Source organism: Saccopteryx bilineata, chromosome 9, assembly GCF_036850765.1.
Source record: "Saccopteryx bilineata isolate mSacBil1 chromosome 9, mSacBil1_pri_phased_curated, whole genome shotgun sequence".
Taxonomy (NCBI): domain Eukaryota; kingdom Metazoa; phylum Chordata; class Mammalia; order Chiroptera; family Emballonuridae; genus Saccopteryx; species Saccopteryx bilineata.
The window spans coordinates 60,741,071-60,761,244 of NC_089498.1; the positions used below are offsets into that span (position 1 = coordinate 60,741,071).

Consider the following 20,174-nt stretch of genomic DNA (forward strand, 5'->3'; position numbering starts at 1 on the left):
GATTTAAGAAATCATTGTGAACACAAGGACCACATCTGTCTTGCTCATCATCATTACCTCAGTGCTCACATACCTACCACATGGTGAATGCTAAACAAAAATTTGTTGAATGACTATATAAATTAACAAGGGAAATTTTTAAAGTGGTTTCTGTATTTTATACTTACTTGGGTATCAGTTGCTCCTACTGAACCATGACTCCTCAGGGCAAAAGCCTTTCTTATTTATTCTTATTTCTAGCATCTAGGACATCCCCTGGGAATAATACATTGTCCTCTATCATTACTACCACATAATTTTCAGGTCTTTCTGGAAAGACTGGGATTCTCAGGTCCTGTAACAAGGTCTTCCTGGGATGTTCCATAGCTCTTGACATTGTGGGTTGTGGCTGAGGTAATAAAAACCTCTCTTTCTCTCATACACTCTCTCTCTCATACACATACTCTCTCTTTTCTCTTCCAGTTTCTTGGAGAGATCTATTCCCAGTTCCACCAGAGCTAGCTTCTAGGGTTCCTGGATGCTTCTGCTGTTACCTTTTCTTCATTCATACTACTTCCCAGAGCTTTGAGAACTAAGCAGAGACACAGACAGAGCTCTTATCTATTCTCCTGCCTCTCAGCCACTGACTGCTAAAATGCCCCTGGGCAGCTATAGGTGTTTCCAGTCTTGAGCAGAGGAAGGTCCCATATATTATCAATTTCAATCAGATAAACCAATACTTTACAGTTCTATCCAGGTACTTGAGTTCATCCTGACTGTGTAGTATGGCACTCTCATTCACCTCAAATGATTCTTCCACCCAGCCCTTCTTTACACTTGACCTTCAAGCAGATACAGTTCCTTCAAGGGGGCATCCTGCTCAGATGGTCTCAAAATGGTGCCCTCCCAGCAGCCTTAAAGACTATGTGCAAATGGGTGCTGATCCCGGCCCATCATCTTTTAGGGGCTGATATAACCTATGCAACCTGGTCTTCTTTATTATTAAGGTCCTAGAGTCATTTGAGCTACTCTTAAAAAACGCCTTATAGCCCTGGCCGGTTGGCTCAGCGGTAGAGCGTTGGCCTGGCGTGCGGGGGACCCGGGTTCGATTCCTGGCCAGGGCACATAGGAGAAGCGCCCATTTGCTTCTCCACCCACACCCCTTCCTCTCTGTCTCTCTCTTCCCCTCCCGCAGCCGAGGCTCCATTGGAGCAAAGATGGCCCGGGCGCTGGGGATGGCTCCTTGGCCTCTGCCCCAGGCGCTAGAGTGGCTCTGGTCACGGCAGAGCGACGACCCGGAGGGGCGGAGCATCGCCCCCTGGTGGGCAGAGCATCGCCCCTGGTGGGCGTGCCGGGTGGATCCCGGTCGGGTGCATGCGGGAGTCTGTCTGACTGTCTCTCCCCGTTTCCAGCTTCAGAAAAATACAAAAAAAAAAACCCCACACACAAAAACAAACAAACAAAAAAAACGCCTTATAAAAGCTGTAGATATTCAAGAGTTTACAGATCTCAGCTGGAGAAATAAGGACTTGCCTTATCACATTAGGAGCTTCTCCTGAAAAAACAAAACAAAAACCAGGCATATCTCTATGGCTATGTAGTTTCAAGGTGACCAACAGCAGGAAAGCACCTTAATCATGCTTAGTAGTTCATTATTGAAAACAGCTGTTTATGAAAGGTTTTAGCCCATCACTCAGAAAAAAAGCTAATTAAACTTTTAAAAATATATAATTTTTTTTTATTTTGCAAGGAGACAGAATAAAAGTAAGTGACTCTTTAGGACTATGAATGTATGTAGGAAAAAGCAACTAATGTTATTGAGACCTGCTAGAAATAGAATCCCAGAAGACCTGGTGAGGGATTATACTCCTTCAAGAGTAAATCCCAAAGGCATGCTGGGAGACAGTGAAGTGAGGGCTCAGAGCTGAAACCAATTAGTGCTCAATATATTAGTGCCAACTGGAAGCATTTTGTATTTTGCCCAACCTCAGGCCTGCCTTCCACAAAGTTTGGATGATGAGTTCCTAAGGAAAATAATAAAAGTTCAAATTCCCATAGCAATTCAATTTACAAAGTGGATTCTATTTGGTTTTAGAAAAACAGCATGTGTTTTGTTTTGTGTCAGAACTTCTGAATGGCAATTCCATTAAAAATGAGCTGAGTCATGAATCCCTAAGAATAAAAGATTTTGACAAGAACATGGTTGGGGAGGGCAAGAACTGTGACTGTTATACAGGTTAGGGATAACAGAGGCTCATTATTATTCTTCTAAATGAGGCCCTTCAATGCAAACATTTACCCCACACCTGTTCCCAGAACACTTGATACCTCCCTCAGGTATTAAGGAGCCACACACTAAAGAATAATAGCACCTATTTACTGAGTGTGAGTTAGGCATATATATGCGTTATCTTACTTAATTCTCACAGTGTTCCTATGATAGGTTTGACAAATGAGGACATTGAGGCTTTGACAAGCTAAACAATTTACTCATAATCACCCAACTGGGCTACAGTTGAAACCCAGGAATCACAGCCTTAATAAGTATGTATACTGCATCTTTAAATATTATCCTTGTATTAATAGAGTTCTGGTCATTTTATCCAGTTGTGGTTAAATTCTTTATTTAAAGAGACAACTTAATTGGTATCCTTGAGTCACAAATGACTGTAGAGCAAAATGCCCCAAGATTGCTATTTATGAAAGAGAAATTATTTGGCACTGTTCTGTTATGTACAGTGTGTTCAATATACTAGGCCTTCTAAATAAAGAAAAAAATGAAACATTATTTCCTTAACATTAGAGCCCTCATTCATTTTCTGGAATGTCCTGGGTTAAGATAATCCTATATTGATTGCTAGAAGTTGAGGCTCTCTGAGCTCACGGGACTTTCCAGCCAGTAAAACAGGACTGACATACTATTCGGTCATGACCTCCCAACTCTGGAACTCCTAGTTCTTAGGAATTGTTCCTCATGGGGCCTTTAAAAGTTGGTGGCTGAACCTTTTCCCCTGATGACATGGTCACCCTAGAGCAGCGGTTCTTAACCTGTGGGTCGCGACCCCGGCGGGGTTGCCTAAAGCCATCGGAAAATACATAATGCATATCAGGTATTTACATTCCGAATCATAACTGTAGCAAAATTACAGTTATGAAATAGCCACCAAAATTATTTTTTGGTTTGGGGTCACCGCAACATGAGGAACTGTATTGTGGGGTCACGGCATTAGAAAGATTGAGAACTACTGCCCTAGAGAAAATTAGATCACCAACTGAGTCCTAGGAGAAGAGAGAGAGAGAAAGAAAAAGAAAGAGAGAGAGAGAGAAAGAAAGGGAGAGACTGAAAAAAGTGAGAAAGTATTAAAGTTAGGGGAAAGGGCCCCTTACAAACTTTTTAGTTCACACCTTTCCCCAGTCAGCCCCAGGTTCTTGGAATATCAAGGAATACCTTCTGAGTCACAAAAGAGTGTATCAATATAACTTTATTATTAAGTATGTTATTTTAAAGGCTAATTCTTAAGAAATTGGCAAATGATAATTATCTCATAAACATGGCATAGACTAAAATGTTATCATACACTAAAACAGAGGTCTCAAACTCGCGGCCCGCCGAACAATTTTTTGCGGCCCGCAGACTAATCCACGAACTACAGTTTCTGGTCGTTTTGTGACACTGAAAAGTGTTGTGTAACAGTTGCCTTTTGTAGACCTAGTGCGGCCCGCCGAACGGCTGTGATCTTGCTCTGCGGCCCACATGCTGAGTTGAGTTTGAGACCCCTGCACTAAAAGCTTGGCTTTAGTAGCAACCCTCCCAGCTAGGCCTCACTTCCTAGCCATGTTAGAATCAAACCTTTCTCATCTTGCTTTTGGAAATGACTTATATTGTATATGTTGTCCATATCATATGTATGTTTTGAACTATACAATGAGGATCATAATCCCTTCTCATAGGATTGTTAGTAGGGATAAATAACATACTGGTAATGTGCTTAGAATTTAAAAATCCATTAAGACTGATGAAGTCATCATTAAGAATCATGAAGAAGAGTCTGTCCCCTTTTCCTCAAAAGGGCTCTGCAGGACTGACGTGTTTGCTTTTTGGAAGGCAATGGTCAAAATAATTTAGCAAGCTGAATTTTGCATATCCTGATATTCAAACATCAAATTCTGGAGACTAAAGTAGACATCAGGTAATTTATGTTTTTATATGCAAGTGAAGTGTCACTGTGTGTAATTTGGGGTTGAGGAGAAGGATTGACTAAGAAGAGAAAAAGCAACCAAACTGATGCAAAACAAACAAAAAGTATTTTATTGTATCTTAAAATTCATTCCCTAGACAATGGATAATGCACACATTGGATGACAATAGTAGACACAGTAAAGATGTATTTGGACAATTATCAACATTGATGAATGTGGGACATCATAAAAGTTAAGCTTTATCAGGTTATTGGATTTCCTGAATATTGACAAAAAGGAATCTTCAATGCAAAAACATTTAGTTTTTTTAAAATGTCACTCATTTTATTTACTAACCTTGACAGTGACTAAAAAATGAGGTACAGAAAACTTTCCGGAAGTCTGAGTATGGAGAAGGCCAAGGCACTTCGGAGCCCTATTGTTTCCTTATTGAGTAGGATTAACTCAGTTATGAAATTCCCCATACTCCAGGTGTACCGCATAGAAAGCACTATTCACCCACCTCCATGAGGTGTTGTGGGGATGCATGTTTATAAAGTGCTTCGGGTGCCTTAGAAGAAAGGCAACAGAGAAGTATGAAATAATCGTACATATTTCTAAAGAAATGAAAAAACAATTTTGGCACAATGGGAAGAGTGCCCCCTATTTAAAGAATCACATCTGGCTATTTATACAAAAGTCATTACCTCATGGTTTCTCATATTTTGTTTTCGTGAAGAGAATGTTTATGTGTTGCCAGTTTTTTTAACAGTCATTGTCAACCCAGGCTGTGTTTCCAGAATCACTTGAAGAGTGAACCTTGACTCACAGTCTAGACCTACAGAATTAGTCTCTAAGAGTGATACATTTTTTAAAGGATCTATAGAGGATTCTGATGCATATGAAAAAAAATTTAAATACTCTTTGGAAAAAATGTCAAATTGATTAAACCTGTTTTTCTTCGTAAAACATTTTTCTTAAGAATGAATGAAGTTGGATGAGGATCAACTTCTTACTGCCTTTCCCCCTTCCCATGTCCCACACAGACTCACAGAACATCACACACACACACACACACACACACACACACACTTTTAGTTCTGCCCTTGAATTAAAATGTCATAGTGGTAAACACCTGATAGTAGCAAATAAATCTAGAAGGTATGCAAGGACTTGCTCTTTGTCCCCACTCTCCCCACAGCAAATGGATGTTTCCCATTTGCCAGAATGGAATGGTTTAAATATGCATTTCCAATTTGGAAATAGGTAAAATCAGCACTTCCTGGGAAACTTCAGCTAAATGAATGCGAACAGACAAAAGTGAGGGAGGTTATAGCAGCCAACCATGAAGAAAGGCTGCCGTGACTACACCTCTGTTTTGAGACTGCCTGCATCTCAGCAAACACCTTATGCTCAATGGGCACCAAACACATGGGTGCTTAATCAAGGTTAATAAAATAGAATAATGAAAACTGGTGACTGTAATTTAAATTGTCCTTTCTTTTTAATAATCAGCTTGCTCCACTGCAATTCTTAATGCTATCTTAGTAACCACTTTCATTTCTTGACTGGCTCAAAGTCTTCTATTTACTAGCTAGTCAAACAGAGAGAAGAGAGTGTTTAGTCCCTAGCAGCCATTACACATATCGCATCATGCCACCTGAAGTTTTAAAAACAGAAAAATTTCCTCTGGGTGCTTTGCAATGGAACTAATGGAGGCTGCAGAGAAATTATTTCTTTACACACCAGAAGTCTCTGAAGCTGGCCAAAATTTTTACAATGTCAAGAACTCATGAATTACAGCAACACAGCATAGTTCCACTTGTTGGGGAAAGAAAAAAAGAGGAAAAATATTATAGGAGTTAGAGGCTATATAAAGAATAAGATATGTTTTAAAAAAAAATTCATTGCCACAGTGAAATTTTGTTATGAAAAAAGTCTTGTGCTGCCTCTCAATATTCCCCTAAACATGAGAGGCAACTTTGTACAGAAAGGTTGCTGGAGCTGGCTTGGGGAGCTGCTTGTTGCACATTTCCCAGGACGGCAAGGATGCTAGCAGCAGAATGAAACCTCCCAGCAGGACGCAGAAGCCACTAAAATAAAATGCAATGTCATAGGTCCGGGTCCAGTCATAAAACCAACCTGGAAAGAGAGCAAGAAAAAAGCGAGTTTGATATAAATATTGTGAAAAAGAAGCTCATATACTCTAATTCATCAATTTTATATGTAGTTAGTATTAGAATATATATTTCATCTACCCTCCAAGTGACCTACTTGGAATTAGAGAAGAATTTCTCAAAGGTTTGGACAAGAATAAGCAGGCATTTGGGGTTTATCCCAAACAAAGAATAAACACAAATCCCTGAGCAGAATATTTGCTTTGCAACTATAGTAAAGTGATTTTGAATAAATCATTATCATGACACATTCCATATAGATTGATTTTGTGCAAATCTGTACTATTATTACAATCTCAATTTCTATATCTGGAGAAGTCACAAAGAAGAACAGCAAAATGGTTGACTTTAAGACAAATATCTTACCAACAATTGGTGGTCCGAGGCTATTTCCAAGTCCAGCAAAGAACATTAATATCCCATAGGCATGGGCTAATTTTTCAATCCCCACAGTCTTCGTGGTCACGTACGGGAAAATGGACCAATTACCAGTTAGAAATCCTAGGACCCCAGAAAGTATTGCCAACATGACATAACTTTTGGCAAATGGAATTGCACACAAGGCCAGGCCCATGACTATTAAAGTAGCTATGTAAAGATATAAGGTATTAATCCACTTGAAGTCAGCCAGTATCCCCAAAAGGAGTTTCCCAACTGCTGTCATAAAGCCAATAATGGAAATTAGGGGCATAATAAACTCTTCTTCTTTCACATTTGAACTTCTTGCTACATCTTCCATAAGTAACGAGGGCGGAAACCCTCCGATGTCAAAAAGAAAGATAGCGATGAAGAGTGCTGAAAATACTTTGTTTTTAAAAAGAGCCACCGTTTCTCCACAGTAGTTTTTGTATAATTGCCACTTCCTTTTGGCAAGCTGTTTGCACAAATATGTCTGTTCCGCAACTTTTTTTTTGTACGTTTCAGTCTCTTTCGTGTGTGCCGTTGCCGTTTGGTTTTTACGAAGCAGACTGTCCTGTTTCCAGTCTCCATTAGCTAAAGTGCTCTTGTATGTCTCTTCACTGCCATAACTTTTTTCGAGAATGTTTATGTTTTCTTCTAGGTTCTTTTCTTTTTCATTGTAAATGGAGTATCTATCCGGTACATTTTCCAGAGCTGTTTTTTCAGGTAAAGGGCAATCGGAGGACTGGAGGGGTCTCATCAAACTGCCACAGGCTAATATATTTAGAGCCAAAGCACCTACAATCAGCAGGCACCCATCCAGTCCATAGAACTCAATCAGCAGCCTCTGCAGAGCAGCGTATATAAAAAGTCCAACACTTGAACCTATAAAAGGAAATGGGAGCTGTTCAATCTTAATCTCTTATAATGCGAGGCTCTCAGGACAAGTATCCGTATCACAGTTCAGTTTTTTTTTCCACTGGCACTCATGTACGCCTTCACATGAAAATCACAGCAAGAATACTAAAGGTAACAATAACAACAATAAGAGTAATACCGATATTTATTTTAAGAATTAGCACTTGAAGTTCAATGGTAAGCAGTTGACATTGCATAACCTTGTTTAATCCTGATAATGATTATTTTATGTAGGTTCTATTTTTATTCCCAATCTGCACATGAAGTGTAGTTTGCCACAGGTCACAAAGCTGTAAATGGTGTAAGTGGGAGTCACAATCATTCTGACTCCTGGAGCCCGTATTCTTAAAAAATACTTTATGCAACTACTTTATTTTTGCATTTATTATGTGCCAGGCCCCATGTTATATGTTTATTCCCTTTGAACGAGCATATATATATATAATGTATATATGTATAATATATAATATTATATATTATATATAAATGTATAATATATATTATAATGTATAATATATAAATGTATAATATATATATTATATATATATGAATGTATTCTTTTTAGTGAGAGGAGGGGAGATAGTGAAACTGACTCCTGCATGCACCCCGACCAGGATCCACCCAGCAACCCCGTCTTGAGCTGATGTTCAAATCAACTGAGCTATTTTTAGCTCCTGAGGCTTATGCTCAGACCAGCTGAGCTATCTGCAGTGCCCAGGACCAAGCTCAAACCAATTGAGACACTGGCTGCCAGAGGGGAAGAGGGAGAGATGGGGGAGAGGGAGGAGAAGAAAAGCACATGGCTGCGTCTTATGTGTGCCCCGACCAGGGATCAAACCCAGGACATCTCCACATCAGGCCAATGCTATCTCCACTGAGTCAACTGGCCAGGGCCAGTGTATTTTATTTTTTGAGATGAAGAATATATTTTAATTTTTAAGGACTATTCGTAATGATGTGATACTTCAAATCCATTGCTAAATCACCGGAATACATGATTCACATTACTAAACTATGAAAAGAGTAAAAGTGGAATTTGATAGGGTATTTAAATTGCAAATTATGCCTGGTTTGCACATCCTTGCAACACTGTAGATTCTCCAGTAATTTTTAGCATTGTTCACACTAAACACACTGAACTAGCATGTTGCATTAGCCCAGTTCATTTGTAGTGTTCTTATATGATTCTGATTATAACTTTTTAAAAATTGAGCATTTTAAAATTTAAATATCATTTTAAAATGTCACGTGAAAAAGCAGGAGAGAAATAAATAGATCTGTTTTTAAAAATAAGTCAATAGTATGGATTCATATAGTTCTTAGTTTTTTCTGATTTACTTATTTCACTCCATATAATGTTATCAAGGTCCATCCATGTTATTGTAAATGATCCGATGTCATCATTTCTTATGGCTGAGTAGTATTCCATAGTATATATGTACATAAAAATGAGACTCAGAGACATGAACAAGAATGTGATGGCAACGGAGGTGGGGGGGTGGGGGGAGGGGAGATGGGGCGAGGAAGGAGAGAGGGGGTAGGGGAGGGGAGGGTCACAAAGAAAACCAGATAGAAGGTGACAGAAGACAATTTGACTTTGGGTGAGGGGTATACAGCATAATCAAATGTCAAAATAATCTGGAAATGTTTTCTCTCAACATATATACCATGATTTATCAATGTCACTGTATTAAATTTAATAAAAAATGCAAAATAAAAAAAGGTCAATAGTTTGATCATACCTTTAAAATGATCTATAACAAATTACTTCACAACCCCAACAGAAAACCCATCTAGCCAAAAATTCTTATTAAGTAACCAAATGACTCTCTTAGATTTGTAAGAAAATATTTTTTGGGGGGGGACCACAGTTGTCCCTTTCTAACATTTTTAAAGTTAGCTTTTTAATACCCCCTTCCAATTTCTTTGCATGAAAATGTTAATAGCTCATGTTAGTGTAATGCCAGCTAAAACAATGTTGTTTTATGACTAGTAAGATAGTATCTCCTTTGCTGACTATTGAAAAACAATAAGTTGACAAATTCAATCCTTTCCTTATTTTTCTAAAAGTGGCACACCGTTCAAAAGTTCAAAGCACTTCAAAAAACAAAATGGAAGAATAGAAAATAGCACTATTTCATGTACTTCTGCACTGCATTAATATCCATTCTCTGTTACTTCACATTTTTGTCTAACAGCATTTCTTTGCATACATTCTAACAAGGTTGCCATACCACTAGATATTTGCATTGGGTTTTTGGGAATATTAAAGGAAATGCTTTGGCATTTTGGCAGGTTTTATATTTTGACCGTCAATTGAAACAAATAAGCAACTTCTCCATTCGTTGCTCACCAACCAAGTTTAGCTCTCAACATCAGGAAACATAAGGAAAACTACATTAAATGAAATTCACTGAATACTTATGATGTGCTAAGTACATGACAGGTCAGCATGATCAAATTACACATTAGACACTAGTTTCCTCAGCCTACATCCCACAAGAATGCAGCTAAAGCTTGGATAGATGCAGGAATTCTTTCAGGACATAAGGGTAATTCAGAGCTTTCATGGGAAACTGTGTAAACTGAAAACTGTAATATTTATTTTTCAAAAAGAAAACCCTAATTTAAAAATCATCAGTGTAAAGGATAATATGAAATAAAGAATGAATTGTACTCCCATGCATGTCTATGATATATCATCATAAAGAGGGAAAATATTAATTGATGTTCAGAGTACCTGATTAGTCTGCAGGCCGCACAAAATTGGTGGGCGGGCCGCATGCGGCCCGCGGGCCGCGAGTTTGAGACCCCTGGACTGTAAAGGATAATATGAAATAAAGAATGAATTATACTCCCATGCATGTCTATGATATATTATCATAAAGAGGGAAAATATTGATGTTCAGAGAACCTGAAATAGTAAGAGATACATTCATGCTTTGATTAACTATTAATACCAAGCATCAATCATCTTTTTCTATAAAGGGCCAGAAAGTAAATGTCTAAGCTACAGCAGGCTGTACGGTCTCCGTTGCAAACGCTCAATTTTGCCGCTGAAGCATGAAGGCAGCCAGAGAAGGCTTATAAGGATAGAGCATGATTGTAACGCAATACAACCTTAATTACGAGCACTGAAATGCGAATTTCACATAATTTTCCCACACCATAAAATAGTCTGTTTGTTTTTAAACTATAACAAATATGCAAAAATCTTTCTTAGCTTGTGAGCTGTACAAAAAACAGACCATAAACCAGACATGGTCCACGGGCATTCGTTCACCAACCCCCGTTCACCACAGAGTGAGATCGAGTCCCTACAACCTTCATTTCATGCCCATGTTCCTTTCTTTGAACTAGGTCACAATATTTCAAATACTTTCACTATTGGTTTCTTTTCAATTAAAAAAAAAGGTATAGTTTTCTTTTCAATTAAAAAAGTTATAGTTTGCTTGTCATCTCTTTCATTGAAGTTGGATGTTACAGACTAAATGTTTGTGTTCCCCAAAATTTATATCCTGAAACTTAGTCCCCAAGGTGATGGTATGAGGAGGTGGGGCCTTTGGGAAGTGACGAGGTCATGTTGGCAGAGCTCTCCTGAATGGGATTAGTGCGTTTATAAAGACAATTTAGAGAGCTTCCTCTCCTCTTCTGCCATGTGAGGACACAGTGGAATGATGGCCATCTCTCAACTAGAAAACGGGCCCTCACCAGACGTTGAATTTGCTGATGCCTTGTTCTTGAACCTGCCAACCTCTAGAATGATGAGAAATACATTTCTAATGTTTATAAGCTACCCACTCTGTGGTGCTTTGTTATAGCAGCCCAACAAGACAGTGGATTCATGCTACTCCCTAATCTTGCCTCACCTAGCTCCCTGTGAGTTGAAACTGAACACTCCTTAAAATTCTGCCAAATCTTGACTGTCCATGGTAGCTCCATTTTTGATTCAAGTGTGCCATGGCCCAAGCCCTCATGCCCTCCTCCCCAGACTGAGTGAAAAGCAAGAGCAGCTCTCCCAGCATACAGTTTTTGACACCTTCAACACAAACAAATTTGGACATTCTAAGTTACAATTATAATGGCTAATACTTTTAAAACCCTTGCCATATGCCTTACACAAAAACTCCTTTAATATTCCCAATAACTCAATGCAATAAGGACTATTTTATTTCCATTTCACAGTTCATAAAACTGAGGCTGAACAGTTAGAACAGTTAACTTGTCCATCATCAGACAGCTAGTGGGCCACACAGGCAGGATTCAAAACCAGGTCTGGGCCCTGGCCGGTTGGCTCAGTGGTAGAGCGTCGGCCTGGCGTGCGGGGGACCTGGGTTCGATTCCCGGCCAGGGCACATAGGAGAAGCGCCCATTTGCTTCTCCACCCCCCCCCCTTCCTCTCTGTCTCTCTCTTCCCCTCCCGCAGCCAAAGCTCCATTGGAGCAAAGATGGCCCGGGCGCTGGGGATGGCTCCTTGGCCTCTGCACCAGGTGCTAGAGTGGCTCTGGTCGCCGCAGAGCGATGCCCCGGAGGGGCAGAGCATCGCTCCCTGGTGGGCAGAGCATCGCCCCTGGTGGGCGTGCCGGGTGGATCCCGGTCGGGCGCATGCGGGAGTCTGTCTGACTGTCTCTCCCCGTTTCCAGCTTCAGAAAAATACAAAAAAAAGAAAACAACAACAACAAAAAAAACCAGGTCTGGCTCCAGGGTCTATGCTTGTTGGTACATGATAGTGCCTCTACTAAAAAGATATAGTAAAGAGCAGGGGTCGGGAACCTATGGCTCGCAAGCCAGACATGGCTCTTTTCATGGCTGCATCTGGCTCGCAGACAAATCTTTAATTAAAAAAAAAAAAACGTTAAAAATATAAAACATTCTCATGTATTACAATCCATTCATTTCCTACCACTCATGTTCATGGTTGCAGGTGGCTGGAGCCAATCGCAGCTGTCCTCCGGGACAACACCAAATTTTTATTGGATAATGCGTAATGTACACGGGTCGTTGTATGGCTCTCATGGAATTACATTTTAAAATATGTGGCGTTCATGGCTCTTTCAGCCAAAAAGACTCCCAACCCCTGGTGTAGATCATACCCATTGTCCTTTAAGCTGCCCGCCACGCCTACTCACACAATTCTTTCCACATTTGTGGGAGATGCTGTCAGGTTCCTGATATTGCATTCCAACTGCTCTGGATTCTCCACCTTGTTTTCTTCTATTTCTTCTCCCATTTCTACCTTGGCCATGCCCTCAGGTTCTGACCTCTCTCCTCCTGGGCCAGGATTCACACTTCTCACATGGCCATGCTTCCTTAAACTACCTTGTGTAAATAGCAAGCTAGAAGTAATTCCATCTGGAATCACTTTGTTGCCACCAGGTTGGCCTCAGGAATGAAACATTAAGTTGGATGCTGTTGCCAGATAAACTGAATACAAATGTTATTCAGTTTATCTGAAAGCCTGGCTTCCCAGGAATACCCAGCCATTAACAAGTAGCACATGTACAACTTTTAGTAAACTTGGCAGCTTCATCTCCTAAGCAAACTCATAAAATATTGGCTACAGAAATATGGATAAGTTCCCCAGACAGCTTAGGAAAAAAATTCATCTGCAAAGCAAACCACCACTTTGAAATATCAGGGAGCGTCCAGAAATATTTATATTGACATTTCTCCCACTACCTCAGTGGTCATCTCTTGACTATTAAAGGAATAGCGAGAATAGAGACCTGTCTTTCGGATTTACAAATAGGTCAGTAAGAGGTATTCATAAATTGGTCCTTTTTTTCTCTTTCTTTTTTTATTGTTTTGTTTCTTATTGTTAAATAGGTCCTTTCTACTTTTTTGTGGAAATTGTAAGTTTCACAATAAATGGAGGTTGAGGCCTATTAGCAGCATTCCTTCTGAAAGTGACCTTAGGAGTCTTCAGCTCCCTCTGTGGACGAAAAAGGGGCCCCATGCTGAACCTGACAAGCTCTGGGAAAGCCTGCATGGTGGCCTTGCAGACTCAGACCTAAAGTAACACACAAGATGGTCTGAAATGAAAACTATCTAACTAAAAGCAACTGCGGTGGGTAGATATGTCTTAAGGTGTTATTTTTCTCTAACAAAGGTCAATATTTACCTTAAGGGAGCCTGTCTCTTGTCTTTTGCATCTACAATAACATACCTGATAACATGTCATTGAAATGGAAGGGTAATCTTTTTTTTCCTACCCTGCTCAGGGCAGGTATCCCACCAGAGCAGGGACCAAAAACCCCCTCATTATTATTGTTATCATGTTAATTGTTAACTGTCAATTATCTTATTCCTGACTATGTAAAAGAAGTTTCAGTATATACATTTTTACTTTTTATTCGATCCCAGCTATTTCCCCACTTTGCTTTCTTGCGCCTCCCTAATCTATCACCAATTTCATGTAACCTCTTTATGTCCTCCCCTTTTATTCTAATGTATAAAATAAGCAGTAAAACCACCCTTTTCTAGGGCATTTTCTCAATCCATTGAGACTTTGCTTTCTGGCAATTGTCAACAGTTTGGCTCAAATAAATTCATAAAAAATTCATACAGCCTGACCAGGTGGTGGCGCAGTGGATAGAGCATCAGACTGGGATGCAGAGGACCCAGGTTCAAGACCCCGAGTTCACCAACTTGAGCACAGGCTCATCTGGTTTGAGCAGAGCTCACTAGCTTGGACCCAAGGTCGCTGGCTTGAGCAAGGGGTCACTTGGTCTGCTATAGCCCCACAGTCAAGGCACACGAGAGATCAATCAATGAACAACTAAGGAACTGCAACGAAGAATTGATGTTTCTCATCTCTCTCCCTTCCTGTCTGTCTGTCCCCATCTGTCCCTCTCTCTGACTCTTTCTGTCTCTGCCACACACACACACACACACAAAAAAAAATTATAAAAAAAAATTTGTACAGGTTTGGAAATTTCTTATGTTGACACTCATTTCTCCTATGTTTCTCAGGGATAATGTGCTTTACATATGTGCTCTCTGCTTCTTTGGGGTCTCACCAGCATGCGACTCTCAACTTACTGGACCTATCAGCTTTCTTTTCCTATATTATATTTGTGGATGAAGAAAAAGGCTTCCACAGAAAAGTAACCTCACAGGGTGATCTGATCATAAATTCCTAACTGGGCAAGTCATGGTAGGTAATCACACCCCAAGCATATAACGTTTTAGTAAAAGGTTTATATTTTCCTTAAACGAGCCCCCTGTCCACTGTGGCTGTGCATCTAGGTTAACACACCTTTGAAATAATCACCCTCCCAAGAACATATTATCTCAATTAACGATCCTGTGATCCAATCCCCACCCTATTTTTTTCTCCAATTCCATGTAATCTTCCTTATGTTTCCTCATTAATTTAAATGAATAAAAGAAGTTGCAAAAAAAAAGGAGCTTCCCAGAATATGTCATCAGTTTGATTCAAATAAACTCTTACAGAAATTCTCTACAGGTTTGGAGGTTTCCTACATCAACGTATTAGACATCTAACGTCCAGATTTTTCACGTGTGTACCTTAGGCTTTTCTGAAAGTCACACCAGATGTACAGTAGAAAATTAAATTTCCTTCTAGGACTAGAGGAAAAACATAGCACTACCTGAGTGGTAGCTGGGGAGTGGCTGGTTAAACATATCTGAGTTTGATAACTTTTGACTTTGACTAGAAGGCTACACAGTAACAAGGCTGGGCTTATGTTGAAAATGTACCTGTTGAAATCAGGCCAAGTGCAAGGCCTCGGCGGCTGTCAAAGTACTGGCACGTAATAGTCACTGTTGCTGTGTATAATAAACCACATCCAAGACCTAAACATAAGAAGACATTACATAGATTAAGACAGACTATAGTACTTCAATGCAAAAAACAAAAAAGGCATAATTCCAATAGGACATTGTATTACTGACTGGCTAAAACTCTTCTGAGTATGAATTCCCAGATCCCTTTAATGTGAGTTGGGCAGCTTCAATGGACACATTTATGTATGCTCAGTTTTCACTCTACATACATCCAAAGGTCAGGGTCAAGTTAAAAAAAAATAATCAAATTTATAAAGCAAAAATAAATAATGAAAATTTTAATTAAGACATTATGGGAAAACAGAGAAAGTGATTAAACCACACACCTAATAGCAAAATTTAATCAAAAGTGCCCCATCTATATCTGTCTCTCTTTCAAATTCCTGTCCTTAGCTCAATGTTCTTCTTCCTCTAAGTTCTCTAAACAATTTTATAAAATCCCTTTCATCATCCCAACCTATTTTGCTAGAGCTCGTAGTTTGTACACTTCAGTTTGCAAAACAAAAACCCTCGGCAGGTCCTCAGCTGTCTTCAGATGAACACATCACAGTAAAATGTATACTTGTAAGTTTTTATCTTTTAGAGCTGCAAACTACTTGAATGAAAAAAGAGCTATTAATAAATCTGATAAGCTCAGTGACTAAGAGTAACCTCACAAGGGAATGAGATCACAAATTTCTATTTGGGCAGGTCACGCTAAGCCCCACACCTATAACTTCCTTAGTAAAATGTTTATCTTTGTCTTAAGCAAGCCTTGTCCATTGTTCTTGTGCATCTAGGTCAGGGGTCCCCAAACTACGGCCCACGGGCCACATGCGGCCCCCTGAGGCCATTTATCCGGCCCCCGCCGCACTTCTGGAAGGGGCACCTCTTTCATTGGTGGTCAGTGAGAGGAGCATAGTTCCCATTGAAATATTGGTCAGTTTGTTGATTTAAATTTACTTGTTCTTTATTTTAAATATGTATTTGTTCCCATTTTGTTTTTTTACTTTAAAATAAGATATGTGCAGTGTGCATAGGAATTTGTTCATAGTTTTTTTTATAGTCCGGCCCTCCAATGGTCTGAGGGACAGTGAACTGGCCCCCTGTGTAAAAAGTTTGGGGACCCCTGATCTAGGTTAATACACCTTCGAAATACCAGAAGTCATCCTCTTTTCCAGACCCCTTAGAGGTGCAATCACTCTCAAGGGAGCACATGATCTTGTTGCCTGTATATCATCCCTATTTACTATAGCTGTTAAATGTTAACTGTCCTCTACCCACCAATGTAAGATGAGTATTTATTTTCCCCTTTTTCCATCCAATCTTGGAGATTTTCCTGACTGGCTTTCCCCCACCTCCTTAATCTACCACAAACGGACTTCATGTCATCTTCCTTATGTTCCCTCCTTTGACTCCAAGTGCATGACGAGAACTGCAGAACTGCCCTTCTCAGGAGCACTGCCTCAGTCTACTGAGATCTTACTTCCAGGCACGTCCTCAGTTTGGCTCAAATAAACTCTTCTATCAATTTGGACATTCTTACATTATAACACTACCTTATTTAGAAGTAAAATGTCATGATGTTTTAATTTAATTTAAAGGACCTTCACAAAAAAAGATAAAATATTAACAACTGTTAAATTTAAGTAGTGAGCATATGTGCTAATTGTTTGCTATATACTGCAGTGGTCCCCAACCCCTGGGCCCCGGACCTGTACTGGTCCATGGGCCATTTGGTACCGGTCTGCAGAGAAAGACGAAATAACTTACATTATTTCTGTTTTATTTATATTTAAGTCTGAACGATGTTTTATTTTTTAAAAATGACCAGATTCCCTCTGTTACATCCAAGACTCACTCTTGATGCTTGTCTCGGTCACATGATACATTTATCCGTCCCACCCTAAAGGCCCGTCCGTGAAAATATTTTCTGACATTAAACCGGTCCGTGGCCCAAAAAAGGTTGGGGACCACTGCTTTACTGTTCTCTACTTTTCTGTAAATTTGAACTTCCCTCTCTTGAGAACCAAGGGCAATGTTTATCTCTAGAACTTCTCTAAGGCTCCTGTTTCTTAGTTTATACTTTTCATCCCTATTAAGTACCTGATAAACCCGTTCATTTTCATAAAATTTTCCTCTGGCTTCTAAGTCATAACTATTTCTTTTTCTTTGACAACATCATCTGTTCTTGAGAATCACTCTATAAACAATGCATGAGCTGCAGTCTAAAAACTGTTTTTAACCGTCTACTAGATGAGTTAGTAACATAATTTTCATTATTTTTAATTGCTACCTGGACTATAATTTGAAAGAATACATGGGCTTAACAAATATATTGCATAAACATTCTAGGAAATTAGCTTTTTAAATAATGCAGGAGGTCCTGGTCAGTTGGCTCAGAGGTAGGGCATTGGCCCAGTGTGTGGATATCCTGCGTTCAATTCCCAGTCAGGGCACACAGAAGTGATCATCTGCTTCTCCACCCCTCCTCCTCCCCTTCTCTCTCTCTCTCTCTTGCTCTCTCTCTCTTCTCCTCCTGCAGCCATAGCTCTGTTGGTTCAAGTGCATCGGCCCTGGGTGCTAAGGATGGTGCTGTGGAGCCTCTGACTCAGGTGCTAAAAATAGCTTGATTGCAAGCATGGCCCCAGATAGGCAGAACATCAGCCGCAGATAGGGATTGCCAGATGGATCCCAGTTGGAGCACATATGGGAGTCTGTCTCTCTATCTCTCCTCCTCTCACTTGGAAAAGAAGAGGGAAAAAAATAACTCAGGACTCAGATGATCATATCTGATTGCATAAAAAGTCTTCTTTAAAAAATGAGATAAATTAAAACAATTATACTTGAATAAACCTTCTAAAATAAAGCACTCATTTGTATGAGTTAAGGGAAGCAATACTATCCCATTAACTAAACAGAAGTTGGATTGATTTATACAGTTGTCATTACTACAATACATATAGAACATTTTAAGACATGAAATAAGACTTGTTTCTGAACAATCAATTTTGTGAAGTAAAAATAAGTCACTCTTTACTAAGGACTATCTCAGAAAACCTTTGCAGGAAGAATGCATTTACTTTCCTGTGATTTGGCTATGAGGGTTCTTATAAATGTTAAGCATTTAGAGATATGAGAAACAGACATATCCAATTACTAAATACTAGTCTAGAAAAAGTTGAAGCAGCAACTTTTAAACTTTTAATTTTAGACTAAAAGGAAAGCAGTCTTAAAAAATTATTTTAAGGCAATGGATTTCAGATAAGATTATCTCACTTTTTTAAAATGTAGCATAAATTTGAAATGCATTTTCTCTAAACTGTTCAAAAAGTAGAAGGTGGAATAAGGCCTCTCCACATCTGTATCAGGATGATCTTAATCAGCGGTTGTTAAAGAGAGGTCTCGATACCCAAAGATCTCTCATGAAGTCGGTAAAGTCAAAACTGTTTTCATAATAATTCTAAGATGTTCTCTGTTTTTTTTTTTATTGTATTCACATTTATGCTGAGGGTACAGAAGAGAGGAGGGTGAGTAGAAGTAGAAGAGCCTTAGTATCGATCATGGTATTGGTATCAAATTTGACTTCTTATACGTGTCACTATTATACACTAACAGTAAAAACAAAAAGTTTTAAAATGCTTCATCTGAATTATAACAATTGCTGCAAGGAAAATCATTTATGGAATTATTTTAGTAGTGAGCTAAAATAGCCACATTTTCATTGAACCCTGCTTACATTTGAAATAATTGACATAAACAAACACCCATGAAAGGACTGCTTCGTATTTCATGCCCCTGAACATTGAGTCTTGGAATGTCTTCTTCCTACCACTGTCATTCTCCTTTCAACTCATATCCCCCCGATCACATCGTACTGTCCTTCAAAGACTCAACTCAACCATAACTTCTTATATGAAGTTCCTTTCTCCCCCACACAGACACACTACACCAGCACTGAACCTTGGTTTCATTTTATTATTGCATTTTTTTCTGTGTTATAAGTTATATATTTACAAGTCTATTCTCCTGATTAGACAGAGAGCTACCTGATGGCAGGCTGTGTCTTACTTATATGAGTATCCTGGTTCCAGGTCTGATTCTGGCATGAAGTGAATGTTTTTAAAAATGTCTATTGAAGTTGCCATAAAAAAATGATGTTGCAGAAGTATAATTATTGAATGAAAAGATGTCTATGACAAGTTTTCAAAATATATAAGCAGAATATATAGATCAATCATTTTATTTGATGTATGTATACATACATACATACATAGTATTTATATGGTATATAAATAAACACTCACACACATATTTTTTAAGTGAGAAGCAGGGAGACTCCCACATGCACCCAACCAGGATCCACCTGGCAAGCCCACTAGGGGGTGATGCGCTGCCCATCTGGGCCATTGTTCCATTGCAACTGGAGCCATTTTTTAGCACCTGAGGCATAGGTTATGGAGCCATCCTCAGCGCTCAGGGCCAACTCACTCTAATTGAGCCATGGTTGCAGGAGGGGAAGAGAAGAGAGAGAGAAAAGTGGGAGGAGGAGGAGTAGAGAAGCAGATGGTTGCTTTTCCTGTGTACCCTGACTTGGAATTGAACCTGGGACATCCACATGCCGGGCCAATGCTCTACCATTGAGCCAACCAGCCAGGGTTACACATATTTTTTTTTAATTGGAAAAAAAATTCTGTTAAAGATGGTGAAGAAGATAAACATTATACTCACCTC

General features: G+C 39.3%; 1 protein-coding gene across 3 annotated transcripts in view; it reads right to left on the reverse strand.

Moving 5' to 3' along the window:
- Positions 1-6,055: 6,055 nt before the first annotated feature.
- The window catches only part of SLC16A9 (solute carrier family 16 member 9), a 73,282-nt gene continuing 59,163 nt past the window's right edge, over positions 6,056-20,174 (reverse strand). For all 3 annotated transcript variants that reach the window (XM_066243217.1, XM_066243219.1, XM_066243218.1), the window contains exons 5-7: positions 15,375-15,470; positions 6,702-7,619; positions 6,056-6,300 (exon numbers count right to left, since the gene is read on the reverse strand). In XM_066243217.1, coding sequence (XP_066099314.1) covers positions 6,122-6,300; positions 6,702-7,619; positions 15,375-15,470 — 1,193 coding nt within the window. In that variant the 3' untranslated portion in view covers positions 6,056-6,121. The remainder of the gene's footprint in view (positions 6,301-6,701; positions 7,620-15,374; positions 15,471-20,174) is intronic.